At 36.8% G+C, this 15166-nt stretch overlaps 2 protein-coding genes across 2 annotated transcripts; one reads left to right on the top strand and one right to left on the bottom strand.

The window, feature by feature from the left end:
• The first annotated feature begins 2524 nt into the window (after positions 1 to 2524).
• On the top strand, positions 2525 to 8992 carry LOC113358781 (DExH-box ATP-dependent RNA helicase DExH10-like). The gene is made up of 16 exons (XM_026602461.1): positions 2525 to 3747; positions 4167 to 4481; positions 4662 to 4766; positions 4857 to 4925; positions 5119 to 5286; positions 5377 to 5448; positions 5533 to 5649; positions 6135 to 6353; positions 6495 to 6653; positions 7049 to 7138; positions 7304 to 7399; positions 7691 to 7844; positions 7952 to 8100; positions 8180 to 8275; positions 8484 to 8576; positions 8698 to 8992. Exons 1-16 carry the CDS (start codon positions 2755 to 2757, stop codon positions 8806 to 8808), a joined length of 3006 nt encoding a protein of 1001 aa, XP_026458246.1. The 5' UTR covers positions 2525 to 2754; the 3' UTR covers positions 8809 to 8992.
• A 2131-nt stretch (positions 8993 to 11123) lies between these two features.
• LOC113362158 lies at positions 11124 to 13427 on the bottom strand. Its single transcript, XM_026605126.1, has 2 exons — positions 13361 to 13427; positions 11124 to 12537 (listed from the first exon to the last, which is right to left on the bottom strand). The coding sequence occupies exon 2, from the start codon at positions 12088 to 12090 to the stop codon at positions 11137 to 11139; it is 954 nt and encodes a 317-aa protein (XP_026460911.1). The 5' UTR covers positions 12091 to 12537; positions 13361 to 13427; the 3' UTR covers positions 11124 to 11136.
• Between the last annotated feature and the right edge of the window lie 1739 nt (positions 13428 to 15166).

The raw sequence follows: 15166 nt of genomic DNA, 5'->3' as shown, positions 1-15166 counted from the left end.
ATACTATTTTTTCAGGCATAACTCGTTATGCAGCCTAATTTTTCAGGGGTATAATTGGCAACGCAACTTGGATATAACATATCTAAAAATGCGCGCCTTGGAATTTTACAAATTTTATACCGTTGGAAATCTTTTTAAGAGAACTACAAAACGAGTACAAACAACAGTATCAAATTTTTGTTTTTCACGAAAAAATCGGAGGTGATCATCATTTTAAGCAAAAAATTAGAAAACTGACTACATATTCGTTATGCAGCCACCAAAAAAGATGCATAACACATTCTGCAGACGCATAACGAATTATGCAACCATTTTTTCGACTGCATAACAAATTATGCATCTGCATAACAAAGTTATGCATCTATAACAAGTTATGTAGCCATTGTATTAGTGCGTAACTACATAAAAAATTGATGCATAATGCATTATGCATTTATTTTCTCGATGCATAATGCATTATGCAGCCATATTTTCGGATGAATAACAGGTTATGCATCCATTTTCGCGACTGCAGATATTATTGTAGGTGCATGACAAGTTATAAAGTCTTTGTTTTTGTTGGTTTCAGTACCAACAAAAAAGTTGCTGCATAACGTATTATGCAACCGTTTTCTGGACTGCATAACAAGTTATGCAACAAATTTTGTAGATGCATAATAGGTTATGCATCCATTTTCACAACTGCATAACAAATTATTCAACCATTATGACCAACACCAACGTCAATACATCAAGCAGCTTCCCAGCAAACAACGCCAACATGTTGCGGAACGAGGGAAGAAAATTTTGAATATAAACTAGACAGGATAAATTTCTTATGGTGGAGTCGTGGAGGTGAGAAGGATTCATTGAGAGGTGTTAGAGATAGTCATTCCCGACTTTTAGTTTGTACGACAGCTTTACAAATTGTTAGAATCTTTGATTTGGGGTTGGGAGAGTGAGCTAAAACAGCTAATACTTTAGAATACAGTATAAGAAAATTATCGCGTACACCACAAACTAACACTTAATGCAAATTATTAGAATATGGTATTGCGTAACATCCACAGCTTCCGTTTCATTCTTAGCAGCTGCGTATTCCACCACTTCCTTAAGCTCGCCAGTACACCACCATTCTCATCAGTCACTTCCTTTTAATTTATAACCCCAACATCACATCAAATCCTACAGCAGCAACTTCAACTGTAACCTCTTCTTCCCTAAAACACAATCTGCTTCTTCAAATTGACACCAGCTGTGACTCCATATCATCTCACCTATCTAAGATGCAACTGCAATACCAAATTCAACCCATTTCCTAAACATACATCTAGGTTTACATGCTATCCTTTATTGTATTACACCAAGGTCCATAAGCTACAACTCAGAAAAGAGTTTCACGAAAAGAGAAAGAAATCGTGAAAAGATAGACTATAACTTCCCTTATTTGTTGTCTTTTGTTCATAATAGATCTGTTTGAAATCTACCGATTTAGCTGCTTGAATTCTTTTTCTTCAACTACTGATTGCACGGTGAAGGAGTACCTCTACGACATCTTCCATGGGAGAAATATAATTTGATTTGATTTGATTCGATTGATTTTTTTTTTCTTTCCAGAAATCAATCAATCATACAGAAAAAACCCCTAATTTCAATTTCGAATCTCTGGATTGGTTTGACGAAACCCTAAATCTCCACCTTTCTCTTTTGTCTTCTTGATTGAATCGTTGTGGAATTCTGATCTTGAGGAGAAAGAGAAAGAACCTGATAAAACTTAATTTCAATAATTTTGGGTCTGAGAATAATTTTTCCCTAGAAAATGGGTGCGCGCCTTCAGATTTCTGGGTGTGGGTTTCACAGTGGGAGAAATCTGAAAAATGGGGGTGACTGTAGTTTTCACATCCCGAATAGTCGGAAACGAATTTCAGATATCAGACATATATTGACAGGCCTACCTTTAAGGAAGGAAAAATGTCAAATTCATGAGACAAAACCACTGATTGGTACATTTTTGAGTTAGTTTTGACTCGAAAATCAAACACATAAAATCAAATGCAGACGAGTCAGGATATTTCGGTCATATCCAAAACAAATCAGATCCACAAGTAGGGCTGTCAATGGATATTCGATATCCGGTATCCGTTTCCGAACATTCGGATTCCGTTAGGTTAATATCCGACATAACGGCTGTCCGATATCCGATAACCTTAACGTAACGGATATCCGTTTATTAACATAACGCTACCGGTTAAGGGAGTTTCCGTTAGGTTAATATCCGATACCGTTAATGTATAACTATATCATAAAATTTTCGGAAATTTTCGATACATAATATCCTTTAGGTTTACTTTTTAGCCATTTGCCCCATGTCCTAGGCACGTCTGGCACGGAGACGGCTCCTAAATAGACGTGTCCAGTAAAACACTTTTAACCGACTCAGCATGATAGCGGCGTAAGAGTCAGACCCTATTAATTCAGACATATTAACCCTCAAATGAGTCAGACTCACAGGAGGATACAATCGCCATATACAAAATTCTTCTCCCATCTTAACACCATCACCGTCTCTTTGGCGCCACCGTCTCTTCCTCGAAGCTCTCTTCTCAGAAACTAGGGTTTATCCCAAAACCCTCAGAGACTCCGCCTCCTCCTCCGCCGTACGCCATCTGTATCATAAGGTAACCTAGAACCCTAATCTCTTAACATTAACATCATTCTTCCCTTTCAAATAGGGCAAAAAAAATTAGATTTAGGGTTTTAGAATCTTGAATAAAAATGGAAGAAGAATCACAGTCACTTGGGAAGAGGAAATCTGTAGAGGAGGCTTCAGAAGTTACACCTAATGAAGATTCAGAGGCACAGAAACCTACTGAATCTATCTCTAAACGACGAACATTAGCTAAAACATGTGTTCATGAAGTTGCAGTACCAAAAGATTATGTACCTTCATTAGATGAAACCATTCATGGTACATTAGCTAATCCTGAGTTTAATGGTACAATGGCGAAAACATATGAGTTTAAACTCGATCCGTTCCAACAAGTTTCAGTTTCTTGTTTGGAGAGGAAAGAATCTGTGTTGGTTTCGGCACATACTTCAGCTGGTAAAACGGCTGTCGCGGAGTATGCGATAGCTATGTCGTTTAGAGATAAACAAAGGGTTATTTATACTTCGCCTTTAAAAGCGTTGAGTAATCAGAAGTATAGGGAGTTGACGCAGGAGTTTTCGGATGTTGGTTTAATGACTGGTGATGTAACGATATCTCCGAATGCTAGTTGTTTAGTCATGACCACTGAGATATTGAGGGGGATGTTATATAGAGGTTCTGAGGTTTTGAAAGAAGTTGCTTGGGTTATTTTCGATGAGATTCATTATATGAAGGATAGGGAAAGAGGTGTTGTTTGGGAAGAGAGTATTATATTTTTGCCGCCAGCAATTAAAATGGTGTTTTTGTCAGCTACAATGTCGAATGCTACTGAGTTTGCTGAATGGATCTGTTATTTGCATAAACAGCCTTGTCACGTGGTTTATACAGATTTCAGACCTACTCCTTTGCAGCATTATGTGTTTCCTGTTGGTGGGTCGGGTTTGTATCTTGTTGTGGATGAGAACGAGCAGTTTAAAGAGGAGAATTTTGCAAAATTACAGGATACTTTTAATAAACAGAAGCCGAATGATGGGAATAAGGGCGGAGGTCCTAAAGCAAGCGGTAGGATTGCAAAGGGCGGTACTGCTGCTGGGGGTTCCGACATATTCAAGATTGTCAAGGTATGCCTCTTTTTTGACTAGCATTGCTGTTCTCTGAAATTGTCTTATTTGAAATTTGAACTATAGTTAGCTATTACTTATAGTTTTTGGTCGTTTATTCAAAGACCCCATTTGATTGGACTTTGTTCAAAGAGTTTCTCAGATTAGATATATTGCTATTTTGGTGTTGTATAGTTCTTTTGTAGTATTTGTTGGAAACTTTTCCCTATCACAAACGCAGTAACAACCATTTGAGTAGCCGCGTCATAGAACTTAATACATAGAAACATCCAGCTATGACTTGATAAAAATTTGCAGCCATCGCCATGCTAAGTATCAAAGTAGACTTGAGCCTAAAAGTTAGTAAACCTCAGCAGAGGCAGCGGCTAGGGCAACTGATCTATATTTCAGCTCTGATCTGGAAACTTGTTGTATTTCAGATGATCATGGAACGGAAATTTCAGCCTGTCATCATTTTCAGCTTTAGTAGAAGAGAATGCGAACAACATGCAATGTCTATGGCCAAGCTTGATTTCAATACCAAAGAGGAGAAGGATGACGTTGAAGAGGTTTTTCGGAAAGCAATACTTTGTTTAAATGAGGAGGACAGGAACTTACCTGCTATTGAATTAATGTTGCCCCTATTACAGAGGGGTATTGCTGTGCATCACTCTGGACTTCTTCCAATAATTAAAGAATTGGTGGAACTTCTCTTCCAAGAAGGACTCGTCAAGGCTCTTTTTGCTACAGAAACAGTAAGATGGTTTTCTTTGCTAATTAGGTTCATGAAAGTTATGGTTTATTGAAACACCAAAAGGGGAAAAGGTTTTCTGCCCTGCATTGAACTGATCATGAACACTGTTTTGCATTGTTCAGTTTGAACAATTCAAGACTATGATGCTTACTCTTTTTTTCTTGGCTATTATTTGTGGCAGTTTGCCATGGGTTTGAACATGCCTGCAAAAACTGTTGTTTTCACATCTGTCAAGAAATGGGATGGTGATAGTCATCGTTATATTGGATCAGGTGAATATATCCAGGTAAGTTAAGATTCCAAGAACCTGTTCTTCCGTAGTTCTAATGTTTCTTAATTTCATTTGGATTTAGTCATTAACTGCTGTTATGTACAGATGAGTGGGAGAGCGGGACGCCGTGGGAAAGATGACCGTGGTATCTGCATCATAATGATTGATGAGAAGGTTTTTATCGAAAAGTCCTGTGAATTTGCTGCTTGTTTTAATCTTTTGAACAGTGAAGCTATAATATCCATTTTTTGATGCTCTTGCTATTTATTATTTAAAATAATACTTTATTATCGTCACCATCATTTAAATTGGATTATACTTCATCTCGTCACACCTGTGTTTGACATTGGTTTCATTTTCTTTCCAGATGGAAATGGCTACTCTAAAAGATATGGTTTTGGGTAGACCCGCTCCACTGCTCAGTACATTCAGGTTGAGTTACTACTCTATCTTGAATTTAATGAGCCGTGCTGAGGGCCAATTTACAGCTGAGCATGTTATCAAGAACTCATTTCATCAGTTTCAGTATGAGAAGGTTTATACTTCATCCCTTCCTCACTAGTATCATTAGTTACTTCACTGAGTTCGAATCGCGTGGTGATATTAACCATCTTTGGTTTATCAGGCTTTACCTGATATTGGGGATAAGGTTTCAAAACTCGAAAAAGAAGCTGAGATGCTTGATGCTTCCGGGGAGGTACTTTTCTTTTCGAGAAAGTTGGATTTCTTCACTCTCAACCACTTTGACTTGCATCTTAAGCTTCAATTTCATGTTTTACAGGCGGAAGTTGCTGAATATCATAAGCTAAGACTTGATATTGCTCTGCTTGAGAGGAAGATGATGTCAGAAATAACCCGACCTGAAAGAGTTCTCTTTTTTCTTCTTCCTGGCAGGCTGGTATGTACAAGCCTAAGCATTTCTGACTGTTGAAGTAACCATTTAAGAAACTGCTGTTATTTATTAGTGGAACCTAGTAGATAACTAGTTCTCTTCGTTTAAAAATTAAAATTGGTCTTTTCTACTACAGTATCTTTCATGACGCTACCTATATACTGTTAGTTTTCATTAATGTCAATTGTGTTATTGTGTTCTTGATTATTACTTTTTTACTTAAGAGTTACTTAAGAGTTTACATTCCAATCACTTCGGCTTTTACATTGTAACTAATTTCCTTTCTGTTCTGCTTATCTGAATGTTGGTTCTATAATTTATATTACATGTCATGACTTATGATCTTTCTCCATCTGCAGATTGTCATAAAATGGATGTATCTTTCATCTACTTTATCTAGTAGGAAATAAGGCTTAGGTGCTTCTTCATTCTAGAATTATATTTTTGGAGTTGTAATTAAATTACTTAATGCCAGATGATCATTGATACAGGTTAAGGTACAAGATGGTGCAACTGATTGGGGTTGGGGAGTGGTGGTTAATGTGGTGAAAAAGCCCTCATCAGCGTCGAACACTTTGCCAGCGTCTTCTTCACGTGGTAGTGATTACATAGTGGATACGTTGCTCCATTGTTCTCCTGGATCAAGTGAAAATGGGACTCGCTCCAAACCATCCCCACCTCGTCCCGGGGAGAGGGGTGAAATGCACGTGGTGAGTTGAAGCTCATGTGAAGCAACAATTTTTACTAAGGGTCAGTTCACTGATCTTGTCAGCTGGGCAAACCTGAATAACATAATGGTTCTCATTACATGAATGGGCAAATATCATATCTGTCCATCTCATCAATTGCAGGTTCCTGTTCAGATGCCACTCATTTCTGCTCTTAGCAAAATCAGAATATCTGTTCCTTCTGACCTCCGACCACTGGAAGCGAGGCAAAGTATATTGCTGGCAGTGCAGGAGTTGGGAACTAGGTTTCCTCAAGGTCTTCCGAAGCTCAACCCTGTGAAGGTATCTTTAATTTCTTAAGTTATATATATATATATATATATTTTTTTTTTTTTATCATATCACTACATGGTTATCCTTGGAAATGCACAGAATCCAGGTGACACTTTATTGTTAGCCTAGCTAAACTCGTCTTTCTATCTAATATGTATTCAAGTATCTATATCATCACTCTTTACTGTTTTAAGAAAATATAAAAAACATAAAACAAAGAAGTATATTTCCTAATTTTTTTAAGGAGTCTAAAATGGTGTTCAAAATTTGGACTTACTTCACTGAGGCGCATATGAGGATTCGTTATTTTTGTTTATCTGGTCCATTCCAGCAGTTTATTAGCACTCATGCCAAACAAGCTTTTTGTTTCTTCTGTACTTTCAACTTTTTTCACCTTCTTGTAGGATATGGCCATCGAGGACCACGAATTTGTTGATGTGATGAGTCAAATTGAGGAACTTGAGAAGAAATTACATGATCATCCAGTACATAAGGTTTGCAATGCCAAATTTGTAGTTTTAGTTTATCTTTCCTTTTTTCCGCGGTTCTGAAAGTTGTATAATTTATCTTATGCCTGTACTCTGATCCCCTGGTGCAGTCTATATTTCTGTAGCACTACTAATTCAATAGAAAAAATGTTCGCTTACTTTCCTCTGCAGTCTTCTCAAAATAAGGAGCAAGCCAAATGTTTCCAACGGAAAGCAGAGGTGAATCATGAGATTCAACAACTAAAATCGAAGATGCGCGACTCCCAGGTATATTTGCATCTTGAATGCACATTGTATGGAATAGTTTCTTGCACCCAACTGTTAGTGAAATATAAACGGCACAGGTTTCTTGTGCATTTCAATAGGTGTTCTGTAATAAAATTCTCCTTTAGTACTTATAGCCTGATAATATTCTAATCAGGAATTTAATACAACACATGTTTGTTGCGAGTAAGATGACTGACAAAATTCATATTGCGAATTGAGTTTGTTATTGGCTCCACTCCAAGCTACATTTCCTTAGCTTTGCATGGTTTTGAAGTTGAATTGCAATTGCAGCTTCAAAAATTCCGCGACGAGCTGAAAAACCGATCTCGGGTCTTAAAAAAGCTTGGCCATATTGATGCCGATGGTGTTGTGCAGTTGAAGGGACGTGCTGCTTGTCTGATAGACACAGGAGATGAACTTCTTATTACTGAATTGATGTTCAATGGTGAATTCATGATTCTGTCTTCTCACTTTTGTAATAAATCACTGGATCGACTTCAATGTTGAGTACTTTACCTGTGTTACTAATCCTTACTGAACAAACATCCTTAGGTACGTTTAATGATCTTGATCCCCATCAAGTTGCAGCTCTTGCGAGCTGTTTTGTTCCCGGAGATCGATCAAATGAACAAATACATTTAAGAACCGAACTTGGGAAGCCATTACAGCAACTCCAAGACAGTGCGAGAAGAATCGCAGAGGTCTGTTAAGTTTTGGTATAATTGTTTGTTGATTATCTGGTTAAGTGAATGAGGCTTAAACTGCTTTGATATCTTTCAGATACAACGAGAGTGTAAACTGGAAGTAGATGTCGAGGAATACGTGGAATCAACAGCAAGACCATATATGATGGATGTGATCTACTGTTGGTCAAAGGTAAGAGGCATTTTATTTGTTGAATAATCTATTTGTTTTTCTATATTTCGGAGCGTATGCAAATATTTATAATGTTCAGTTCAGTTTTTAGTTAATAGGTTATGCAACTCTTTTAATTTGCTGGTTTGCAACTTTTTTAATTTGCTGGTTTGCAACTTTTAATTTGCTGGTTTGCAACTTTTAATTCACCTTGGTGTTGGGCTTCCAGGGTGCAACCTTTGCTGAGGTTATAGAAATGACGGATATCTTTGAGGGAAGTATCATTCGGCTTGCTAGAAGACTTGACGAGTTTTTGAATCAGGTAGTTCCTAAAACCTGAATCACCAAACAATTCGAGAAATGAATCCCTATTTTTATCTTCTCGCCTGTCAATATATTGTCTGTATCACATCACTGGTGGATTTGACAAATTTGTGCATCAGTTGAAAGCTGCTGCTAAAGCTGTGGGAGAGGTTGATCTGGAGGCGAAGTTCGGTGCTAGCAGTGAGAGCTTACGGCGAGGTATTATGTTTGCAAACTCCCTTTACTTGTAGGAGCATGGTTTAGGAAAAATCACTTTTAGTTCGATGAAAATTGTAATCTCAGTATCCTGGGGAAAGTACCATATACCTTATATATCCCTGAGTTTTAGTTTCTCCTCAAAATGTATACCCGCAAATTCACTGTAAGATGTAGTACTGAAGTTCTTTTAAAGTGATCTGACGGAAACTTCTTATACGGCTCATTTACTGTTCATTGCTAAATACGTATTGTGGATGAATCTTTAGAATATTTTGTTCCCTCATGTTGGATAGGAATGCTTGCTGAAGTCTTTCCCTAGTCATTGTGATGGAAAAATGCTCGAAAGACCCATATAAAACGAGTTAACCTATGCAGATTCTTAGTCTAATGGTGAGATATGCATATCTACACATGTTTGGGCTTTCACTAAAAACTGCAGTCGGTTTGGCACTGTTAGGTATTACTTTTCTGGTGAATGTATCATTATCACTCTTTAAAGGGATATGAGTAAGCAACTTCCATGGTGTACAGTCATGAGGATATGAGCATACATACTGTGTGAACAATGGTTAAGAGTGCAGGATATGGCCTAATAGCGTTTGTGTCAAAGCTGGGTCCGAAAATCCGATTTCTTTTACTTAGCTTAACTGACCACCTTTAAGACTAGTGCATTGGTTCACAAAGGTTTCCACCTTTTATCCCCGGACGAGGGGCTGAACTTTTCTGTGTTGGGTGGCTTAGTAAAGAACTGTTTTTTTACCACTCAAGGTAGTTCTGTAAAGTGTAGTTTTATAAAGTGTCCTAGTGGTTGCGAAGAAACTAAGTTACCCTTTAGTTTATAAACCCCGAAGGTCGGAGACCAAATTAAAAAACAATTCTGATCCACAAACGTTACTTTTCTGGCCGATTATTCTTCTCCTTTTTAACTGTGATCAACCTTATTTTTGCTGACTGATGCCTAGACTGTTCGGTAATTGGTTGGACGCGGATGGAATTATTGAAATAATGGATGACGGATTGGATTCAGATGCAATCTTGAAAATCCGTTGGGCATCCATATCCGTTAAATTAGGGGTATTTATACAATTTTAGAAAATACTATATATATATATATCAATTAGGAATTTTTAATATGTTTGTTTGGGGGTGCACTTATATTTGTATATATATAAAAGATACGTAGGTTCTATAAGATTTCATTTATGTTGGCTTTATTTCTTTATTATAAATTTTAACAAAAGCAAATCCATAGGATTATCCTCCAATCCGTACATCCGCTGGATGCAAATCCGTTAGATGATGGATTGGATGCAGATGCTAAATTTGAAATCCGTAGTGTATTAGATTGGATGCGGATGAGGTGAAAACCGGTCCATACCCACCCATGCTCATTCCTAGGACTCAAATATGATACGGATAACAAATGAAGCCCATGTGGAAGTTACCCAAAGCATTTGAAAATATCCAACACAAGACTTATCATAATCCTTTTCCGAATGGATTTTAGTACGTAAGTGTAAAAGGTGGGAACCCCTTTTCATCAAATCTTCGTCTTCTCTTTCGATCTTCTGGTTATCTTTTTCCGAGACAATTTTACTGAGAAAGTTCGGCAACTATAGTGCAAGGTTCAAAATGGGCCTAATATGGATTATATTTTTTGGCCCAGCTTTTACAAATTTAACGGTTGGGACCTGGGAGCATATCCAAGATGTTTCACGTCTTATTCAGTGCACTTCGGGTGTAATAGTCGAAGTTCATCCTCTATTGAGATATGAACAAATTCAATATCGTCTGTTGAGATATGAGCAACTTCACATTTCTGTCTGGTTTGTGAGATTCTAAAGGCTATATTATCGTTACAAGATCATGTGTAATCTAGTCCACTCAAGAAAACGAGATCATTGGTGTTTTTTCTACTCTTTTGCAAGACCCTTTTTTTTTTTTTTGGCATTTCATTAAAACTTGGAAAACCAAGCTACAACAATAAGCTTAAAGATATTACATGAAAAATAAATAACAAATAGAAATAAGAAAAAGATAAAACCACCCTGAGGTGTTGGACACGCATTTGTTGCCTCGTTGAAAACCTTGAAAAGGAAAACCCGTAGGGATAAAACCTTAACGAAGGAAAAGAGGACAACGCGATATGTCCAACAGAAGACCCTAAAACTAAAACTGCAAAGATAACACAAACTTTTATAATTCTTCACTAAATTAGGAAGCATTCGATCTCCATCGATATCCAATGAGTAGTCTTCTAATACTGGCAGCATGTATTTGTTTTTTTTCGAAAGTGAAAATTTTATATTAAGAAAAAAGCCATCCAAAAGCCATTACAAGGTAGTCGTCAAATGACTAGATTACATGTGTATTACAGTCTCCCAGTTATGCAAAACTTGTGAACTGTCAATGAAACGAAAAGTGTCCTGCTTACAACACCATAGTATGAGCATCTGCTTAATGTGAAGAATAATCTCATATACCGACTTGTGCCTTCCTCCGAAAACTCGACTGTTTCTTTCGTCCCATACAACCCATAACAAAGCAAAATGCAGTAATCTCCATATTTCCTTACTCCTTCCATTCAATACATTCCATTCCCAAGCATTAAAAAGCTGCAAAACCGTACCTGGAACAGGCCAAGAGACATGAAAAGCCTTGATAAAATAGTCCCAAACTTCGAAAGTTTTAGAACAGTGAATGAATAAATGATCTGTAGTTTCGTCCACCAGACCGCACATAACACAGTTCGCACTTTCAGCTTCCACTCCTCTGTGTATCAGCACATCTCGAGTAGGAAAATAATTATTGAACACTGCCCACAACAGAAAACTAACTTTAGCAGGAATTGTTTTCTTCCATAGGTGTTTACTGAACGAGCAAACTTCCATAGTGCCTGTCATAGCTTCATGACACACCTTAGTTGAGAAGTTGTCTCCAAAAAGTTTAACTTCATCATCACCTTCAGTCAGCAAAGGAACAACTCCCAAATCTCTTCTTAAAAGATCCCACTCCAACTGTACATTAGCATTTAAACTATGTTTGAACACACCAATCCAGTTGCTTTCATGAATCATATCAGCCATAGTTGCTTGTTTGTTATGACAAGCTTTGAATATAACTGGAAAAAGATCTTTAAGACACCCATTCACCAACCATTTTTCATACCAGAATCTAATACCCTTACCATTTTTCAGTTGAAAAGTCATTGACCCTTGAATTTCAGGGACCAATCTTGTAACATTTCTCCAGAGACTTCTCCCTTGAGCATCATCATCATCTATTGGTAAAATTACATCTTCTGAAGCTTGCATCTTCTGTTGAATTATCCTTCTCTAAAGAGATTGTTTTTGTTTAGAGTACTTCCAAATCCATTTGACCAGAAGAGCCTTATTAGTTGCTCTTAAGCTTTTCACACATAAACCCCCACATTGTTTTGATCTGCATATCTTTTTCCATCCCCCACATTCTGGCAGCATGTATTGATTCACAAACAAGTTGTGAAGTTTCGGAGTCTTAACTTGCGATAAACTATCAAGGTGGATTCCTGAGCCCTTCTACCATGAACAAGTCTGATAAAAGTGTCACAACGGCCTATACATGAAAGAAATCTCTTCTTAATGATTGAGGACGACAGCTTAGTCTTTGCCGCAATCAAAGATTTAAATGGTGAAGGTTGCATCTTCGAAAAAATACAACCAAATAGAACATCGCCGATATTGATTTCAACATCATGTTGTTTCACAGGAGTTTTCAGATTCCTATTCCAAGAAGAAACACAAAAATTGGTTAAATTACACACTAACATTACACATCCGTAATACATATAAATAGGAGAATAGAGTAAACTGAAATAAAACATATTGAAACTAACACAAATTGATAACTGACTGATACTAAAAAACTAGCACAACTGTACAAGATGAAAGCAGTTTAAGAAGTCTAGATTACTGCCTAGTCTCAACTACTCTTGTGACAAAGCTACAGATAAAGTAGAATAGCAACAACAAAACTAGAAACCTAGAGCAAAGGCCTAACAACAGAGCAATTTTAAAAAAAGTATGGATTCTGCAAAAACCAAAAACTTAAACTAGAGACTAGTACTAGTGTTGTATTATCTAACAATTAAGGCAACACTTTCTCAAAGCAATACTGAGATCCTAATGCTCAATTAAAACCTACATTAGTGGACTTGAAATGTTGTCATTAATTTATAAACATGGAAACAAACAGTGAAAAATGACAAGGACCACATTAAAGATATGGAAAAGAGTTCCCTGGATAACCAACCGAAAACTAAAAAGTAATTAAACTATCCTATATAGAGGACCAAGTACCACACTATAAATTATTCAAGGCTATTTACTGTCTCCTAGAGAAAGGATCTAAAGAAAATATGAAATTCAAATAGAAAATAAAAAACGAATCCAAAAATGTAATTTCAAGAGACAAAGTGGAGGAAAAGGCCCCTGTGTATCCAACAACGATACGGCCGGAACACTTTCCTTGGAGAGAACGAACAGATGTCTCCGAATAAATTTCACAAAAGATGTTTAAGATTAAGAGTAGTGAAGAAGGACTTACCTGGGGTTGTTTGGGATCAACAAAGTTAGGGTTGGGGACATGGGATCGATTTTTTTTTTTTTTTTTTTTTTTTTTTTTTGCACAGCAGATTTTTAAATCACACAAAAAATTCAGCGAAAGACTAAGTGAAAATCCTATCAACAATTGAAAAGAAGATGACCAAAATAAGAAAACAAAGATTAGAATTAGATTAAAATCCTAAAAAAACCAAGCAAATCTGACCAAACAGGCAAGAAAGAAGAAGTCAATCCAAAGAATCCTAACAGAGATTTGAAAATAGTCAAGGTCTTTAAAGAAGACAAACCTAAAAGAAAACTAGCCAAGACAAAACAATCCCCATCCCTATCACAAATTTTTTTAAACATGCCTATTTAAGACGAAAAGAAAAACACCTTAAACGAGAGAAGAGAAACAACTTTTAGATACTCTCAAAAATTTCATTTTCCGGATCAAGATCAGAAAGAACAAGGGAAGGAAAAAATAATAGAAAGATTAAGAGGAGTAACAACCAGAAGAAGGGTAAATATCCTTTTGAAGATTGGATCCGGAAACGGGAAGAAGAACAAGATGGTCACCATTTTGGAACTCATTTTAAACCAAGAGAAACATCCAGAGAAGAGGAGAAAGAAGGGTTTTTTTATATGAAAACTTTTAGCAAAAATGATTAAATTTTTCCATCAAACAGTCCAGGGAAAATATTTTATTTTTAGATCTATTTCAGGTTAAGACCAAGAGAGAAGCATAAATCAGACCAGCAAAAATGAAAGAAAAAGAGAGAAAGACTTTAGAAGAAGAAGAAAGTAGAAGATCAAATCACAACTTACTATTGAAAGAAAATCGAGCCAAAAGAGAAATACCCAAACAGCTAAAGAGACAGAAGAGATATAGATTTAGAGAGATGAAAAAAGAGGAGAGGCAATAGAAATCCAACCCAATAGAGGAATCAAAGAGAATCCGAAACAAAAGAAGTCGGAAGAAAATGAATCAATAGATTCAAAGAGAAAAAAGATAGAAAGATGGAACAGAACTAAAACTCCCACAGTAGAGTAGAGAAGGAGGAGGAGGAGGAAAAAAAAAAAGATAACGGGACCCTAGCTCAGCTGGTCATCCCCGTTCCCCAAAGTTTAATGCGTTTCAGGAGGTCACAGGTTTGAGTCCCCAATGGCGTAATATTGCAGGAATTAACATGGAAGGTAGTGTTAGTTTGCCCCCTTGTGACACAATCTCAGCCCCCCTCCCGTCGTTTTGGCTCCCTTGGCTAGGTTACCCATGAGACTCGCTGGTAGATTAGCACAGCAACCTGTTCAATTAATATAATAGTATGTCGTTGGAGCTTAGCTTGTTAGGCTTCCAACTAGTTTCATGTAATAATATCCATCCAATAATATAATAAAATTTAAAAAGGAAAAAAAAAATTAACAGAAAACATATCCTGATTCTTATTACTTCCACAACATCCAAGTTATTTGATCCCATTACCCTCCCTTAACTCATAATCCTGATAAGCCCTAGAAAATTACTAAGAAATTACTCCATACTCAGGAAAAGAAGGAAAAAAAATTTTGGTGAGAGGAGAGAGAAAGAGCGAGGATTTTCTGGCTGTTGAACTTGGGGGTGTCTCTTTTGCAAGACCATGTCTTGATATTTCGATGAATCATCTTCTACCCTTCAAATGCACAAATTTAGCAACATTGATAATGGGTATGCTAGATTACTGGAGAATGTACCAAAATATGGAAGACAAGGTTTTTTAGTTTATCTTATGAGTTTTGCCACCCTCCCCAAATAAACTAGTACCACCATTAG

This window comes from Papaver somniferum, chromosome 3 (genome assembly GCF_003573695.1).
Source record: "Papaver somniferum cultivar HN1 chromosome 3, ASM357369v1, whole genome shotgun sequence".
Taxonomy (NCBI): domain Eukaryota; kingdom Viridiplantae; phylum Streptophyta; class Magnoliopsida; order Ranunculales; family Papaveraceae; genus Papaver; species Papaver somniferum.
This window is presented reverse-complemented; position numbering and strand designations above follow the sequence as displayed.

Excerpts from the sequence above, each read along its gene's own strand:
- LOC113362158 (XM_026605126.1), bottom strand. The coding sequence starts at position 12,090 with ATGCAAGCTTCAGAAGATGTAATTTTACCAATAGATGATGATGATGCT.
- LOC113358781 (XM_026602461.1), top strand. The coding sequence starts at position 2,755 with ATGGAAGAAGAATCACAGTCACTTGGGAAGAGGAAATCTGTAGAGGAG. Across the intron at positions 5,650-6,134 it reads TTCTTCTTCCTGGCAGGCTG|GTTAAGGTACAAGATGGTGC; the intron begins GTATGTACAAGC and ends TCATTGATACAG. Across the intron at positions 7,400-7,690 it reads CGAAGATGCGCGACTCCCAG|CTTCAAAAATTCCGCGACGA; the intron begins GTATATTTGCAT and ends TTGCAATTGCAG.